Genomic DNA, 18,519 nt, shown 5'->3' on the forward strand with positions numbered 1-18,519 from the left:
GAATGAGCCAGAGCAGTTTTGCCTTGAACAATGGGCAAAAATCCCAGTGACTAGATGTGCCAAGGTTATAGGGACATATCCCAAGAGACTTGCAGCTGTAATTGCTGCAAAAGGTGGATCTACAAAGTATTGACTTTGGGGGGGTGAATAGTTATGCACGCTCAAGTTTCTCAGTTTCTTTGTCTTATTTCTTGTTTGTTTCACAATAAAAAATATTAAGCATCTTCAAAGTGGTAGGCATGTTGCGTAAATGAAACAAGACATACCCCTCAAAAATCTATTTTAATTCCAGGTTGTAAGGCAACAAAAATGTAAAAATGCCAAGGGGGGGAGGGGAATACTTTCGCAAGGCAGTGTATAGCTCTTTTCATCGAATCTCAAAGCGCTTAATTCTTTTTTTACCTTTATTTAAATAGGCAAATAAGCTAATAACAAAATCTTATTTATAATGACAGCCTACCCCGGCCAAACCTGGACCAATTGTGCACCACCCTATGGGACTTCCAATCACAGCCAGATGTGATACAGCCTGGATTTGAACCAGTGACTGTAGTGATGCCTCTTGCACTGAGATGCAGTGCCTCAGACTGCTGCGCCACTCGGGAGCCCAAAAATAAATGTAAGAATAAAGTCGGAGAAGCCTAATGAAGCATATCCTGTTAAGTATGGTCTATAATCGCCACATATAATCATGTTAAGTATGTTATCTACACCAAGTAAATAACTGCCCATTAAATCAACATTCTTCAAGCACCCCTCTTATTTCTGTAAAGGTCAGTCATGATTCAGCTGTATTTGACTACTGTATGCACATAGTTCATTTACTGTTACACTTTATCTTCCGATTTAGAAGATCAGATACATATTTGATCAAATAGTTTTATGCTTTCTGTAGTTAGGTGACGGGGAAAATACTATCGTATGTTACAGGTTGTGTCTCACTACAGTATGTCTGGACAGATGGTCGATGTAAACGGGATTCCAAATAATCGTATTACTCAGCTATTCCTGAGTTTACGTAAAATGTCACTATAAAGTCAAATACAGTAGGCATGAATGAGGGATTAACAGACACACCCTGTACTTAATGTACACACCCTGTATTTGACTCCACCTAAGCAGCAGGACATAGGTTATTCCAGAGAGGTTTGTTCTAGGGCCTGTGTCTCAACCTTTCCTCTGAAACGCCACAGTACCTTCAGAAGCCTGACAACGCTTCCTGTTTAGATTAACAATGTCCTGTGATTGGTTGGTGTTTGTGTGGGTGCCATTGTTCATGGGTTTCCACTGCACAGATTGTAGCCTCCTGTATCAGTTGAGTGGTACATGGGCGGATCTCAAATGCTTCTATTTCGGTAAATGTTACAACTCAAAAAATAGATTTGTTTACCTCGTGGGTCTTGAAGAAGGTTGATATTTCCAGAGTGTCCCTAATGTCCTTCAGTCGGTGCAGATAACAGTTCTGAAAACAGACAGATGACAGCACAAGATTTATTATGAAAACTACCCAGGGTGACGTGGGAAAATCTGAGCTGAAAAGCTTTCAGTATTTCTCCAATTTTAAGGACACAGAAAAAAACATAAACTAAACTATTATTATACTGGATACCAGATATATACTGAACAAAAATATAAACACAACATGTAGTGTTGGTCCCATGTTTCATGAGCTGAAATAAAAGATCCCAGAAATGTTCCAAAGCTTATTTCTCTCAAATTTTGTGCACAAATTAGTTTACATCCCTGTTAGTGAGCATTTATCCTTTGCCAAGATAATCCATCCACCTAACAGTTGTGGCATATCATGAAGCTGATTAAACAGCATGATCATTACACAGGTGCACCTTGTGCTGGGGGTATTCAAATGTGCAATTTTGTCACACAACAATGCCACATATGCCTCATGTTTGAGGGGAGTGTGCAATTGGAATGCTGACTGCAGGAATATCCACCAGAACTGTTGCCAGAGAATGTAATGTGCATTTCTCTACCAACGCCGTTTTAGAGAATTTGGCAGTATGTCCAACCGGCCTCACAACCTCTGACCACGCGTAACCACGCCACCCCAGGACCTCCACATCTGGCTTTTTCACCTGTGGGATCGTCTGAGACCAGCCACCCAGATGGCTGATGAAATTGTGGGTTTGCACAACCAAGGAATTTCTGTATAAACTGTCAGAAACCGTCTCAGGGAAGCTCATCTGCGCGCTCGTCGTCCTCACCAGGGTCTTGACATGACTGCAGTTCGGCATCGTAACCAACTTCAGTGGGCAAATGCTCACCTTCAATGACCACTGGCATGCTGGAGAAGAGAGCTCTTCACAGATGAATCCCAGTTCAATAGTACCAGGCAGATGGCAGACAGCATGTATGGCAGAGTTCCCCATGTTGAACAGAGTGCCCCATGGTGAACACAGATGAATCCCAGTTCAATAGTACCAGGCAGATGGCAGACAGCATGTATGGCAGAGTGCCCCATGGTGAACACAGATGAATCCCAGTTCAATAGTACCAGGCAGATGGCAGACAGCATGTATGGCAGAGTGCCCCATGGTGAACACAGATGAATCCTAGTTCAACTGTACCGGGCAGATGGCAGACAGCATGTATGGCAGAGTGCCCCATGGTGAACAGAGTGCCCCATGGTGGCAGTCGGGTTACGGTATGGGCAGGCAAAAGCTACGGACAATGAACATAATTTAATTTCTTCGATGGCAATTTGAATGCACAGCGAGACCATGACGAGATCCTGAGGCCCATTGTCGTGCTATTCATCCTCCACCATCACCTCATGTTTCAGCATGATAATGCACGGCCCACAAGGATCTGTACACAATTCCTCAAAGCTGAAAATGTCCCAGTTCTTCCATGACCTGCATACTCAACAGACATGTCACCCAGTGAGCCTGTTTGAGATGCTCTGGATCGATGTGTACGACAACGTGTTCCAGATCCCACCAATATCCAGCAACTTCACACAGCCATTGAAGAGGAGTGGGACAACATTCTACAGGCAACAATCAACAGCCTGATCAACCCTATGTGAAGGAGATGTGTTGTGCTGCATAAGGCAAATGGTGGTCACACCAGATACTGACTGGTTTTCTGATCCACGCCCTTAACTTTTTTTGAAGGTATCTGTGACCAACAGATACATATCTGTATTCCCAGTCATGTGAAATCCATAGATTAGGGCCTCATGAATTTATTTCAATTGACTGATTTCCCTATATGAACTGTAACTCAGTAAAATCTTTGAAATTGTTGCATGTTGGCAGGATCTGGATATTGGCGGGATCTGGAACACGTTGTCGTACACATCGATCCAGAGCATCTCAAACAGGCTCACTGGGTGACATGTCTGCTGAGTATGCAGGTCATGGAAGAACTGGGACCATGCTGGCTAACGTGACATGGTGTGATGAAAGAAACATACAGGAACTCAAATCCTTCTGTTCACCTGATTTAGAATTCCTCACAATCAAATGTAGACCGCATTATCTACCAAGAGAATTCTCTTCGATTATAATCACAGCCGTATATATCCCCCCCCCCAAGCAGACACATCGTTGGCTCTGAACAAACTTTATTTAACTCTTTGCAAACTGGAAACCATTTATCCGGAGGCTGCATTCATTGTAGCTGGGGATTTTAATAAGGCTAATCTGAAAACAAGACTCCCTAAATTTTATCAGCATATCGATTGCGCAACCAGGGGTGGAAAGACCTTGGATCATTGTTACTCTAACTTCCGCGACGCATATAAGGCCCTGCCCCGCCCCCCTTTCGGAAAAGCTGACCACGACTCCATTTTGTTGATCCCTGCCTACAGACAGAAACTAAAACAAGAGGCTCCCACGCTGAGGTCTGTCCAACGCTGGTCCGACCAAGCTGACTCCACACTCCAAGACTGCTTCCTTCACGTGGACTGGGATATGTTTCGTATTGCGTCAGATAACAATATTGACGAATACGCTGATTCGGTGTGCGAGTTCATTAGAACGTGCGTTGAAGATGTCGTTCCCATAGCAACGATTAAAACATTCCCTAACCAGAAACCGTGGATTGATGGCAGCATTCGCGTGAAACTGAAAGCGCGAACCACTGCTTTTAATCAGGGCAAGGTGTCTGGTAACATGACCGAATACAAACAGTGCAGCTATTCCCTCCGCAAGGCTATCAAACAAGCTAAGCGTCAGTACAGAGACAAAGTAGAATCTCAATTCAACGGCTCAGACACAAGAGGCATGTGGCAGGGTCTACAGTCAATCACGGACTACAGGAAGAAATCCAGCCCAGTCACGGACCAGGATTGAGGACAATACAGTGCCACTGACACGGCCTGCAACGAAAACATGCGGTCTCTCCTTCACTGCAGCCGAGGTGAGTAAGACATTTAAACGTGTTAACCCTCGCAAGGCTGCAGGCCCAGACGGCATCCCCAGCCGCGCCCTCAGAGCATGCGCAGACCAGCTGGCCGGTGTGTTTACGGACATATTCAATCAATCCCTATACCAGTCTGCTGTTCCCACATGCTTCAAGAGGGCCACCATTGTTCCTGTTCCCAAGAAAGCTAAGGTAACTGAGCTAAACGACTACCGCCCCGTAGCACTCACTTCCGTCATCATGAAGTGCTTTGAGAGACTAGTCAAGGACCATATCACCTCCACCCTACCTGACACCCTAGACCCACTCCAATTTGCTTACCGCCCAAATAGGTCTACAGACGATGCAATCTCAACCACACTGCACACTGCCCTAACCCATCTGGACAAGAGGAATACCTATGTGAGAATGCTGTTCATTGACTACAGCTCGGCATTCAACACCATAGTACCCTCCAAGCTCGTCATCAAGCTCGAGACCCAGGGTCTCGACCCCGCCCTGTGCAACTGGCTACTGGACTTCCTGACGGGCCGCCCCCAGGTGGTGAGGGTAGGCAACAACATCTCCTCCCCGCTGATCCTCAACACTGGGGCCCCACAAGGGTGCGTTCTGAGCCCTCTCCTGTACTCCCTGTTCACCCACGACTGCGTGGCCACGCACGCCTCCAACTCAATCATCAAGTTTGCGGACGACACAACAGTGGTAGGCTTGATTACCAACAACGCCGAGACGGCCTACAGGGAGGAGGTGAGGGCCCTCGGAGTGTGGTGTCAGGAAAATAACCTCACACTCAACGTCAACAAAACTAAGGAGATGATTGTGGACTTCAGGAAACAGCAGAGGGAACACCCCCCTATCCACATCGATGGAACAGTAGTGGAGAGGCTAGCAAGTTTTAAGTTCCTCGGCATACACATCACAGACAAACTGAATTGGTCCACTCACACAGACAGCATCGTGAAGAAGGCGCAGCAGCGCCTCTTCAACCTCAGGAGGCTGAAGAAATTCGGCTTGTCACCAAAAGCACTCACAAACTTCTACAGATGCACAATCGAGAGCATCCTGGCGGGCTGTATCACCGCCTGGTATGGCAACTGCTCCGCCCTCAACCGTAAGGCTCTCCAGAGGGTAGTGAGGTCTGCACAACGCATCACCGGGGGCAAACTACCTGCCCTCCAGGACACCTACACCACCCGATGTTACAGGAAGGCCATAAAGATCATCAAGGACATCAACCACCCGAGCCACTGCCTGTTCACCCCGCTATCATCTAGAAGGCGAGGTCAGTACAGGTGCATCAAAGCTGGGACCGAGAGACTGAAAAACAGCTTCTATCTCAAGGCCATCAGACTGTTAAACAGTAACACTAACATTGAGTGGCTGCTGCCAACACACTGACACTGACTCAACTCCAGCCACTTTAATAATGGGAATTGATGGGAAATGATGTAAATATATCACTAGCCACTTTAAACAATGCTACCTTATTTAATGTTACTTACCCTACATTATTCATCTCATATGCATACGTATATACTATACTCTATATCATCGACTGTATCCTTATGTAATACATGTATCACTAGCCACTTTAACTATGCCACTTTGTTTACATACTCATCTCATATGTATATACTGTACTCGATACCATCTACTGTATCTTGCCTATGCTGCTCTGTACCATCACTCATTCATATATCCTTATGTACATATTCTTTATCCCCTTACACTGTGTATAAGACAGTAGTTTTGGAATTGTTAGTTAGATTACTTGTTGGTTATTACTGCATTGTCGGAACTAGAAGCACAAGCATTTCGCTACACTCGTATTAACATCTGCTAACCATGTGTATGTGACAAATAAAATTTGATTTGATGTTGCGTCTATATTTATGTTCGGTGTACTTTTTTCCCGATAGAAATAACAGCATTCTCCATGCACTGTAATTTATAAATGGATAAGAGCTAGGTAAATGAGTAATCCGTTTGGATAAGAGGATTGTAAATATAAATTGTTCCCTATATTTAAATGTATGTACATTTTAGCAAACTCTCTTATCCAGAGGGACTTACAAGAGCAATTAGGGTTAACTACTGTACCTCCCCCAGGGGAACATCAGCATATTTTTCACACAGACTGCATGGGGATTCAAACAAGCAACCTTTCGGTTCCAGGTCCAACACTCTTAACCGCTAGGCTACCTGCTGACCTTAAAATTTCTGGAGACGAATGTGAAACCAGCCATATGGAATCAAACCGAAAATCATATCATCATGACATGTATTGCGGCCCCTTTTCCACAGTGAAATAGGCTATAAATAGTTGTGCCATTGTTCTGAATTTGTATTGTGTGCCCTCATAATTTGCGTGGATGAAATTTGGACACCCAAGCCATAGGCTTCTTTAGGGCTGAACCTGCTGAGCTGATGTATGCGCTTTAGAATGTTTTAATTATAGTCTATGCCCAGGCTTTCCTCTCTTCTTTTTTACAATTTGTATCATGTTAAATATTAGCTACTGGGCCTCCCGGGTGGCGCAGTGGTCTATCGCAGTGCTAGCTGCGCCACCAGAGACTCTTGGTTTGAGCCCAGGCTCTGTCGCTGCCAGCCGTGGCTGGGAGGTCCATGGGGCGAAGCACAATTGGCCTAGCGTCGTCTGGGTTAGGGAGGCCTTGGCCGGTAGGGATATCCTTGTCTCATCGCACACTAGCGTCTCCTGTGGCAGGCCGGGCACAGTGCAAGCTGACCAGGTCACTAGGTGCACAGTGTTTCCTCCGACGCATATGTGTGGCTGGCTTCCGGGTTGGATGCGCAGTGTTAAGAAGCAGTGTGGCTTGGTTGGATTGTGTTTCGGAGGATGCATGGCTCTTTACCTTTGTCTCTCCTGAGCCCGTATGGGAGTTGTAGCGATGAGACAAGATAGTAACTACTAACAATTGGATACCACGAAATTGGGTAAAAAAATAAAATATTAGCCACTATAAGTAACATACATTTATAACTGTCACTTCAGTGTAAGTTTCCTTCAATTTGTACAGTAGTGTCCATTTAGCTTCAATCCATTCCACAAATGTTCCATTCCATGTGTTACACCTTCCATTATTTCATGGATTGAAATTGATTATGACAACAGGATGAATCAAACCACTGTATTTTTTACTCATCAATATGTGTTGTGCTTAAAGGCTCTCCAAACAATTTCCCTAACCCTAAAATGTGCCTAAATAATCTACAAGATCACAGTATTTTCTTATTTACCAGTTGGTGCTGAAACGGAGACAAAGATGCATAGATGGCATTCTTTCTTTGATCCCAATTTTCTGACCTTGTTCTCTCAATGTATTCTAGTCTGTGGACAAAAGTCCAATTAAAGGTAAACCGTATTTAAAGGGATGGCTTAAGATAAATGTACTGAAATCCCTATAGAATGAAAACTCCACGAGAAAATCTGTTGGCCAGCAAGTGGGAGGGTTTTCAGCAGTTGAATTACATTTATTCAGCGCGTGCAAGGGAACCACACCGGCAAAGCACATTACAAACCTGCCTAAGGTAAGTCTGAATACCAACTACTGAGAACTGGGTAGGAAAGCCGTGCGTAAGAAAGGCGTAATTTCCTAAATTGGAATCAGCCCCCATAGCCTAGTTGATTTGATTATGTTTAAAAGTTGAAATGGTGCTGGAATAGTGGATGCAGTGCTCACTTGTTGTAGCTCTCTGTGGTTCTAAATCAGTAGAAGTTTAGTAAACTGTTGGAAACATTAACTTGATTGACCATGTTATAGGTCAATAGCAATATGTAATAGTAGTTTTTTCCTGGCTTGGCTTCCACAGTGATTTTACCCACACACCGCTACTGGATTCTTAGGCCCTTTTCTGAGACGCTTTGTAGATACAGGTACTGTATTCATTACAGAACATTACCCATAAACAGACCATTCTATGAATTATGATAACTCCATAGTGCAAAACCCTATGGGACAACAGCTCAGCTCAGTAGAGAGAGAGATGAAGACCACACATGAGTGACAGTTAAGTGCACAACGGTAGGGCCAAGGCCCACCACACAGTGACAGATACAGTGTGTTTGGCTTGGGCCTAGTGGTACTAGATAAACACATGACAAACCAATGTGGAATGGAGGACATCTTGTTTGAGTGTTTAATTTCCCTGCTCTGTTTCCAGGACCCCGGGAGACCTAAATCACACACAGCCGTCCCGGCTATGACCTCACTTCCTGGGCCATTAGAGAGGTGGAAGTCCTTGGGAGTTCCCTCCAGGGGCCATTTGACCATGGGGCAGGGAGAGGTCTGCCGGAGCATTAGGGGGCTCCGGCTCACACACAAACACACCCCGAAAGAATCACAGAGACATATGCACACACACTCACCAGGATGTTCTGGTTTCCTTTGACAAAGTCGTTGAATGCCTCTGTCACTTGCTCCCTGCTCCTGGTCTTTTTAAAGTCTCTGTTTATTGTCCCGTCTTCCTTCTGCACAGACGAAGGGAAAGAAAGGCAGATATTTTTAGAGTCCAGCAGGATGGGGCCTCCAACAATTACATGATGTCTGAGGTCCCCGTATACCTGTGACACACACTGCTAGCTTGATACAAATGGCCTCTGTTATTCAAGGGGAGGCAAAGAACTTCAGAAGTCAGACCCATACCGTGGCATCAGCATGCTTCAGTTAGGCTGGCGGCTAGCGAAAGTCAGCTAGGCAAACCGAACGAGTGTGCTCGCATACTCCCTTAAAAGAATAAGAGGCAATAGTTTGTTCATTTTGAGAAGCTGTAGCCAGTATACGCTTCCTCAAAATAGTCAGAATTCATCTAAGATAACTTAAGAAATCAGTCATTCATTTGGATGTTTTTGCAGAGGAGATCTTATTTTATATCAATTTTATATCTACTGTAACTGAGATGTTTGGTGCAGTATTTCCAACTGAAAAAATGTGCATGAAAACGAGTCATCTCTCGTTGAATGACAACAAAGACTTTATTGAAGAATCCCTACTGTTGACCAATCACCAACGAAGGGGCGTAGACTTCGGCTACCGATTTCGGCTACTGACTTCGGCTACTGACTTCGGCTTGCCTCCAGAAAAATAATTGTCTGCCCGGACAGCCGAAAAAAAACCTCACCGAAGTCTAAAACATCACAAAATGTCATCATAATATACTGTATGCACAAATTCATCCAAACAGTTTCGGATGGGAAGCATTATTCCTACTACTCAGTGCTATACTAGTGGACTGTACTATACTATTAAGCAGCAAAACCCTGCTGAAAGAGGTGACTAAAACAGGAAAATGGCCTAACGTTTTGCATCATCTAAGACAAGAGGACGTGTCTCCACACACTTAATGTGCTCATATTCTAACTCTACCACAGCACCGTGCTCTACCGTGGTATACTGTCTCCGTAGAAATGCAGGCAGATAATAATATGGGCATTGAGCTGGGGCCAAACAGACACAACAGCAGCTGTGTGCTAAAAACTCATAGAACCTTTTGATTCTACAGACAGTCTCCGAGGGCAACCCCTGGTGTCATGACAACAGAGAGAACCATCAAAGCTCTGCGGGCCGTGGCCATCTATGGACATGGCTGGAGTCGGGAAAGAGAGACAGAGGAGTGGAAACTCCGGACAGCCCTGTTGCTGCTACTGCTCCCTACGCTGCCAGTCCAGTCTGAACTATTCATCCTATTCACATCTGTCTTAAGCCCTCCAGAGTCAAATATCAGGGCCTCATTAGAGGAGACAGATTCTGGAAGATGGTGTTACGGCCCAAACATAGCCAGGATGTCTCCCTCTTGGCTTTAGGAGGAATTAGACCCATGTAATCTAATTGCCTAGGAAGAATATGTTGCAGATGTGCTCTTTTTGTTGTTGCACCCAGCTTTCTCCGAATAGGATTATTAGTGTGCTTAGGTTTACTAAGGCAGAATCACATAATCAGGCTGTCTGTCAGTCTGTCTGTCTGTGTGCTGCTGCATTGAATCTATTAGTTGCAGCTTGAAGGAGACTGATGGTGTGTAGGAGCAAATGGGACATGTCAGCAACTGAAGTTACTGTCAGTAGAGGTGTCACAAGCAGGCCCTGTGTGTGAAAAAAACACGCAACACACTCTATACACACTGACACCAAATAGAGGGTATTCCTTCCTGTTGGCCCTGGCAACCCTCAGTATGAAGAATGCTATTAAGGGGCGACTGCAGGGTATGTCTGTACACAAACCAAGCAGGACCATCAAGGTCAGCCCTTCTAAGTGGAATTATACTCTCAATTTCACATTATTACTGTTTTAATTATTATAAAATCAACTAGTAACTACTGAGTGTACAGACTGACAGATGGAGTATTTGGTCACCTTTCCTATAGTGTTTACTTCCTCCAATAATGGACTGTTAAATTAGTTTTACAGAGTATGACTTTATATCACAATGCATCACTCCACCAATAATGGACTGTTAAATTCGTTTTACAGAGTATGACTTTATATCACAATGCATCACTCCACCAATAATGGACTGTTAAATTAGTTTTACAGAGTATGACTTTATAGCACAATGCATCACTCCACCAATAATGAACTGTTAAATTAGTTTTACAGAGTATGACTTTATAGCACAATGCATCACTCCACCAATAATGAACTGTTAAATTAGTTTTACAGAGTATGACTTTATAGCACAATGCATCACTCCACTGCAGGGATAGGCAACTAGATTCAGCCAAGGGACCATTTTTGTCAGAGCGGATGGTCAGGGGGACGGAACATAATTATCATAATTTGTACTCTGCTAAATTTACTACAACTAAGCCCAAATGTTTTTTATTTTATTTGAAACGTTGATTACATTGAGACACGCTCGTATACGTCTCCTTTTAGAAAATTCATGGCAAAAGCTAGGAACAGATTTCCTTAATTAAACCGATTTTCTTGCTGAATTTCCTGGAGATTTTATAGTCATTTTTGATCCCCCCCCAAAAAACACTCCTGTTGCCGACCCCTGCTCTACCGTATACCCCAGTACATAATCTGTCCCGTGGCTTACCTTGATGCCCTCGATGCGGAAGCCCAGGGTAGCGGTGGAGCTGATGGTCTCCCTCCACTGCATGTAGCGGGGCTTGGTGACCGCCTGCTGCTCCTGCTCCTCGGGGGTGGGCGCCAGGGGTTCCACCTCCACCATCTTCTGGTACATGTCCTTCCTCAGACTGGAATTCTTACGGGCCTTGGTCAGCTCCTCCTCCAGGTACGTCCTTTGGTGGACAGAGAAGCCACATCTGTTTGGTACTGACTTTGTTGAATGAGATTTTATGTTGTAACCAGTCCAGCAACCAAATTAATTTCCTTTTATGAGCCAATATAAAGGATAATTTGACTCTACTTCTTAGAATACAATCACTGTGCAAACATTGTGCAATACAATATTGATCATTCAGATGTTGTCTGACAAAGCCGTTGAGTGATCATGCCCCAAGGGACAACATGTGAATGAAGAAGAGAAACTGTTTTCTTTCACATAATAATTATACTGTGGAATTATTATTGCAGTGAAGACAGGAGGAGGGGATCCCTTCTCTTCAGTTCATCTCTGAATAAGGGATTGTCTTAACCTTTCCTAGATTCAAATTCTCCTTCTCACTAGCCAGCTACCTCAAGAACAGGCCAGACTTTAGTCTGTTAGCACTGCACCAAATTGTTGTGTTTGGAGGGGCTGGTTTATCATTTCCTAACATTCCGGCCATTCCAGAGAAGGGTCACACAACAAAAGTTGTGCTAGAGAGGAAAGGAGATGAGAGGAGAGGGATATAGCAGGGAGAGTGATGAAGGCCACCCGGCAACAAAGCTATTCGTCACAGCGGTAGAGTACAGGATACTGTAGCAAAACAAGCCTGACCTGTTAGCACCCAGTTCAAAGTGCCTCAGAAGAGTCTCCAATATTTCACTGGTCAGTAATAACTTTGCAAAGTGTCTCGGTATACCCATATCTGATATACATCTGATGTAAACTTAACAAGGGAGATTTTGACAACGATAACACGTATAGTATGTGGAGTTCGGCAGCCCAATAATGAACCCAAAGGAATGGAAGTTGTTTCCCAATACTTGTTTCCCAATACAGGCTGATTTAAGTCATGGTGTGTCTGTGAAGGGCCAGCTGGCTACAGTACATATCTCCTCTCTAGGGGAGTGTGATGGTCACTCTTAGACCTTACGCCTAATGGATGTCTGCCTGATTGAATATTGGACCTTACCCTAACCTGTCAAAATGGAACAAAGAGATCTGAGAGCTACAATGATGTCTAACGCTGATCTAAGGTCTATTTTCATTCACCCCAAAAAAGTTTAGATTAGGATATCCAGAGGGTAAACTGAGATATGTGCCTATGTGTAACTTCAACAAAGAGATGCACCTGCCAATAAAGGTCCGTCAACCCACACTCACCTGACACCCATCTTGCAGTCCATGACGCAGGGCAGGTCGAACTCAGAGAGCAGATCATCCATCTGGTTGTACTTCTCCCCGTCCTTCTCCACGTCTCCGTGGTAGGCCGGTACGTAGGGACGCAGCACGTCTTTCATCAGCCAATCCAAGCAGCGCTGCTCACAGTCACAGTGCTTCTTCAGGATACGCCCGTTAGCCCCTGCCTTGAAACTGCCTGGGAGGAACCAAAACATGAAATAGAAACATTAGAGGATGTTCAGTGTTAACAGTAAGCCTGCTTTACTTTGTTTTGTCCTGTTGCTAAAGAAAAGGTTGTATCTGATTCTGAATGGACCATTCCATTTCAGATAGCCTAGCTACAGTATATACAAACAGGATGAACCTTTAGTTATGCCCTAGTACTGAGCCTTTGAATATATGATTTGCAAGTATATCCCAACACTTAGCCTGAGACTAGATTTGAATTTCAAACACACTGGCCATTGGCCACTGCATCGTATCCAATCCAGCCAGGAGAATGAGAGCGGAACACAGAACACACATTCCTTCCATAGCCTTATCCCAGAATCCCCACATTCCAGAGGCAGCGTTGTCAAGGCCTACCTGCATGACCAGCCAGCTGGATCCAAGGGTACTTCTTCTTGAAAGACATGACGAATGGAGACCAGTGGACAATGTTCTTGATCTTCTTCCATGACTTGTGCTGTATGGATAACAAACAGAGGACGCTTTGAGTAAACCTACTGTGCGTTGTGTTCCTCGCACAATCCTTGTCTGTTTTCAGACATCATTACAAGCACTGTAGTATTACAAGAGCCAAAAAACACAGAACAATGCTCTGTTGTGTGTGGACGGCATTGTTACTTTATTACATTTAGAATACAGCCCACCACACATTAACATTTGACTCCTTTTGTTGTCATTCATTGATGTAGTTGAGTGTATTATTTAGCCGTTTATGATTCAAACAGGGATTTCTCTCACAGAAGACAGTCACAGAGTCAGGCACACATTTGAACCAATATTAGCATACACCACAGAATAATTACAGACCACAGGAAACAACATCAACAAGTAGAAACAGCAACAAGAAGTAGAAACAAAAACAAAAAAACATCATTTGCATACATAAGACATCCAGTGTCTCTCCACCTGACTGCTGAGGAGAAGAATCTGCAGTTTCTTACACTAGAGTACAAATGCTTTCTCACTTGAAATGAATTAAACTATTTGTGGCTGTAGGAAAAAGTGATAATACCAGTTATTTCAGTATAACTCAGAAAATGGTATAATATACTTCCTCCAACCCAGCTCATAATAACAGTCTGAAGTCTGAAGTGAGTATCCAGCTCATTGATTGGAGATAAAAGCGTATTTAGTTGCTCTTGCTGCTCTAACACAAAACAATGCTGGGTTAAAAACAACCCAATTTGGATTCTTTGGTAACCCAGTGCTGGGTAAATATTGGACAGGACACACGCTGGGTTATTTTGACCCAGCCAGTTGGGTTGCGTGAATAACCCAACATGTTGGGTTGTTGGGATTACCCAAACATGGGTCAATTTAATCATCAATTGGGTACTTTTATTTTCATGCTGCTGGGTTGATCTAGCAGCTGGGTCTTTTTTAATGTAATCCTCAGGTTATTTTCAGGAGGAGTGGCTTATTGGAGGCGTGGATTTCAGATAGATCTTATTGGCCACCAGTGAGAGTCATGTTAACTTTACAGTTGAAATGTTCCTTAATTTTTTGGGTGAATTTTATACATTCTTCTATAAGGTGGTATCTATCCCAACAATGGGATTTCCATTGGCTTTTAGGGAATGTAAATGTTTCAACTTAACATGTGTACAGATAAACAGCAATGACATTTACTCTCACGGGTGGCTAAAAATAACTATATGAAAGCCACGACCCTACTAAACTACGCCTCCAATCTCCTGATCTGACTCGCTGGGTCATATCTCAATAACCCAGCACCAATAACCCAGCATAAACAACCCAAACCTACTCTTGTTAAAGAAAACAACCCAACTAAGTGACCAATGCCTGCAACCAAGCAGTCGGGTCATCCAGACAACCCAGTATTGTTTAGAGTGTACACATAATGAGCACCTATTCATGCAGGAACACCTCCAGATGGTCAGATTCACACACCAGTCCAGTGCTGCCGATGGTTAGCTAACTGTTCTTGGCAATCTAGTACCCATCGATTTGGGCATTAGCCTAGCACATTTCAACGGAGAGCCTATCACCTCAGAGAAAAGGTGTTAGGTTTCTGCTGCTATCAAATCATTAGGATGGTATCAATCTAACTAAGGGCATACGGTCAGAGCCATGGGCTAATGAGCCCCAGTTAAAACAGTTAACTTCCTTTTGGAGTCTAAAAAGATTTGGCATGGGCATTCAAATCCTCAAAAAGTTCTACAACTGCACCATTGAGAGCATCTTGACTGGCTGCATCACCACTTGGTATGGCAACTGCTTGGCATCCGACCGCAAGGCGCTACAGAGGGTAGTGCATTTGGCCCAGTTCATCACTGGGGCTGAGCTCCTTGCCATCCAGGACCTCCGTACCAGGCGGTGTCAGAGGAACCAACAGGACTCTGAACAGCTTCTACCCCCAAGCAATAAGACTGCTAAACAGTTTAAATAGTTAACCAAATAGCTACCCGGACTATCTGCGTTGACCCTTTTCGCACTAACTTTTTTGACTCATCACATAAGCTGCTGCTTCTGTTTACTATCTGTCACTTTATTCTACCTCAATTACCTCGTACCCCTGCACATCAACTCAGCACTGGTACCCCATGTACGTATATAGCCAAGTAATTGTTATTAATGATCTATTTATTATTATGCGTTTTACTTTTCTATTATTTCTCTATTTTCTTTCTCTCTGTATTGTTGGGAAGGACCAGTAAGTAAGCATTTCACTGTTAGTCTATACCTGTTGGTTACGAAGCATGTAACAAATACAATTTGATTTGATTTTGATTTAATGGCAGAGTGTGTTTTTCGGTTCCAGCCTAGTCGCTGTGCTCTGCTGATGGTTACACTGTGTTATTCCCTCTCACTGGCCGTCCCGGAGACAGCTCTCTTTAATTTTCCGTCTTGGCATGGCCAGTGCATTCTTCACTCCACTAGCTGCTCTCCACCATGGATGGATGTGGGGTTTCCCTTAGCCACCAACTAACCACAGCACTCTGGTCTCTCTCCCCACAAGCACCAGAGCCAGCAGGGTAATATCGTTGTTCCAAGCCTGGGAGTTCAGGGCCTCCCTCACACACACAAACACACAATAGCAAGGACAAACGCACAAACAAGAGCCATTCTGGCAAACAGAAGTCAGTCACAAGAAGCCCCTTCTCTCTCAGTGAGACGTTTAAGAGCAGTACTTAAGAGTCAGTACCATTAAAATTTACTTAATCAGGAGTTAGATACAGTATATGCTTGGCTATATATTTTCTCTCAGCTGACTTAGAAAAAACAATGACAAAGCAACTTCCCATACATGGAAGGATTGATATCTAGATGTGATTATAAGGTATAGGGCAGTAAAATCTTAAATGTCGCTGACTCAAGAAAAAAATAAGCATTTTGCGTCTAGGAAATGTGTGTGTATATTTCCCTCCCCCCATTTCCCCCCACTCCAATGGACTTCTGCTTTCAGTAACACGGTAGATTAAGTTACATTCAGACGCTCACTGAGTTCCTCTCAGTGCTGGCTTGGTTTTTCATCACGAGACTGTGCTGCTGTGCTCCAGCGGTGGGGGGAGTCACTCAACTTGCTCTTCACACTACAGTGGGTGTGAGAGAGTATCAGACATACATGTAAGTGCGTGAAAACACACAGTGCTCTTTCTCTATCTATCTCTCTCTCTCTCACACACACACACACACACACACACACACACACACACACACACACACACACACACACACACACACACACGGTGACATCACCTGGTTGAATTGATGTCTCTAGCGACAATGCCTCTCTCATCATCACTCAATACCAAGGTTTACCTCAACTGTATTCACATCCTACCATACCTTTGTCAGACATACATGTAAGTGCGTGAAAACACACAGTGCTCTATCTCTATCTCTCTCTCTCTCTCTCTCTCTCTCTCTCTCTCTCTCTCTCTCTCTCTCTCTCTCTCTCTCTCTCTCTCTCTCTCTCTCTCTCTCTCTCTCTCTCTCTCTCTCTCTCTCTCTCTCTCTCTCTCTCTCTCTCTCTCTCTCTCTCTCACACACACACACACACACACACACACACACACACACACACACACACTCTTCTTTCAGAAACACTCGTCTTTCAGGTGGTGGAAACTGACTGATCTTGGGGTCAGAGGCAGAGGTGCTCAGGGGACAGGCAGGGGCCAGCCATCAGATACAGGCCTGAGTGTGAGCTTTCCCCTTAGACCTGTTAATGTGTTTTTTAGATAGGCCACGATCATAACAGCAACACAGCTGAAACACAGCACACTAGAAATACAGCACACACAAACACAGGCCTACAACAATACATACATCAACGCCACAATAAGATGACCACATGCTTTAATGTTTTCCTGACGTTACTCGGTCTAAAAAAGTAAGTAGTTCAAGTATAATGATGCAGTAATAACATCACACGCATTCCCACAGAGGACACACACCAGATGCGTCACTTTGATATTTTAAGTAGAAATTGTGCACTAATATTGCATTTTAAAAGCCTGTTATATTCAATGAAGTGTCCTTTAATATAGACCACATGGAAAATTCAATAAATCAGATTTTGTACATGAATAAAGACTTGCTAAAGTGCTGAAATGCAGCATTTTGCAGTTGTGAAAAGTATTTAAGTAAAAATACTTTCAAGTACTACTTAAGCTACAAGCTAGTCAAATCAAATCAAATCAAATCAGTCGTCAGCTAGTCGTCAGCTAGCCACTGCTAGTGGTCATCAGCTAACCTTTAGCCAGGACATCTCCTGCCAGTCTGTACAGCGTGTTTCAACCCAGAGCTTATCGGACTCCTTTTTCTCCATATCTCCGGATTCCTACCTCAAGCTCTGAACCTCTTCACCTGGATCATTGCAGCTAGCTAGCTGCTATCCGATTGGCTTCTCCTGGCTAACGTCCCTGTCTCGAAGCAAGCAACAATTAGCCTGGAGCTAGCCTATGCTAGGCCCATCTCCCAGCTAGCTGAAGAGGCCCATCAGCCACTCATTGGGCTACATTACGTATTTTGCCAATTGGCCTGGACCCTTTTACTACACGGACCCCTGCTGATCCATCACAACTGGTCTGCCAACATAACCGCACGAGGGGGCTACAACAACAGACTTCTTCCGTCGCGACGTCCCTCTAAGGCCCTTCTGCTAGCCTGCTATCCCCGGCCCGCTAGCTGTCTGAATCGCCATGTCTCCAGCCCGTCCAGCTACTCATTGGACCCTATGATCACTCGGCTACGCATGCCTCTCCCTAATGTCAATATGCCTTGTCCATTGCTGTTTTGTTTCGTGATTATTGTCTTATTTCACTGTAGAGCCTCCAGCCCTGCTCAATAACCCTTTAGTTCCACCTCCCACACATGCGGTGACATCACCTGGTTGAATTGATGTCTCTAGCGACAATGCCTACCATATCTTTGTCTGTACATTATGCATGGAATCTATTCTACCGCGCC

At 44.2% G+C, this 18,519-nt stretch overlaps 1 protein-coding gene across 1 annotated transcript in view; it reads right to left on the reverse strand.

Moving 5' to 3' along the window:
* LOC109900770 (inositol-trisphosphate 3-kinase B) overlaps positions 1 to 18,519 on the reverse strand; it is a 53,956-nt gene that overhangs the window by 4,877 nt on the left and 30,560 nt on the right. The window contains exons 3-7 of the mRNA XM_020496569.2: positions 13,441 to 13,540; positions 12,838 to 13,051; positions 11,443 to 11,647; positions 8,774 to 8,875; positions 1,391 to 1,462 (exon numbers count right to left, since the gene is read on the reverse strand). Coding sequence (XP_020352158.1) covers positions 1,391 to 1,462; positions 8,774 to 8,875; positions 11,443 to 11,647; positions 12,838 to 13,051; positions 13,441 to 13,540 — 693 coding nt within the window. The remainder of the gene's footprint in view (positions 1 to 1,390; positions 1,463 to 8,773; positions 8,876 to 11,442; positions 11,648 to 12,837; positions 13,052 to 13,440; positions 13,541 to 18,519) is intronic.

Source organism: Oncorhynchus kisutch, linkage group LG12 (genome assembly GCF_002021735.2).
Source record: "Oncorhynchus kisutch isolate 150728-3 linkage group LG12, Okis_V2, whole genome shotgun sequence".
Lineage (NCBI taxonomy): Eukaryota > Metazoa > Chordata > Actinopteri > Salmoniformes > Salmonidae > Oncorhynchus > Oncorhynchus kisutch.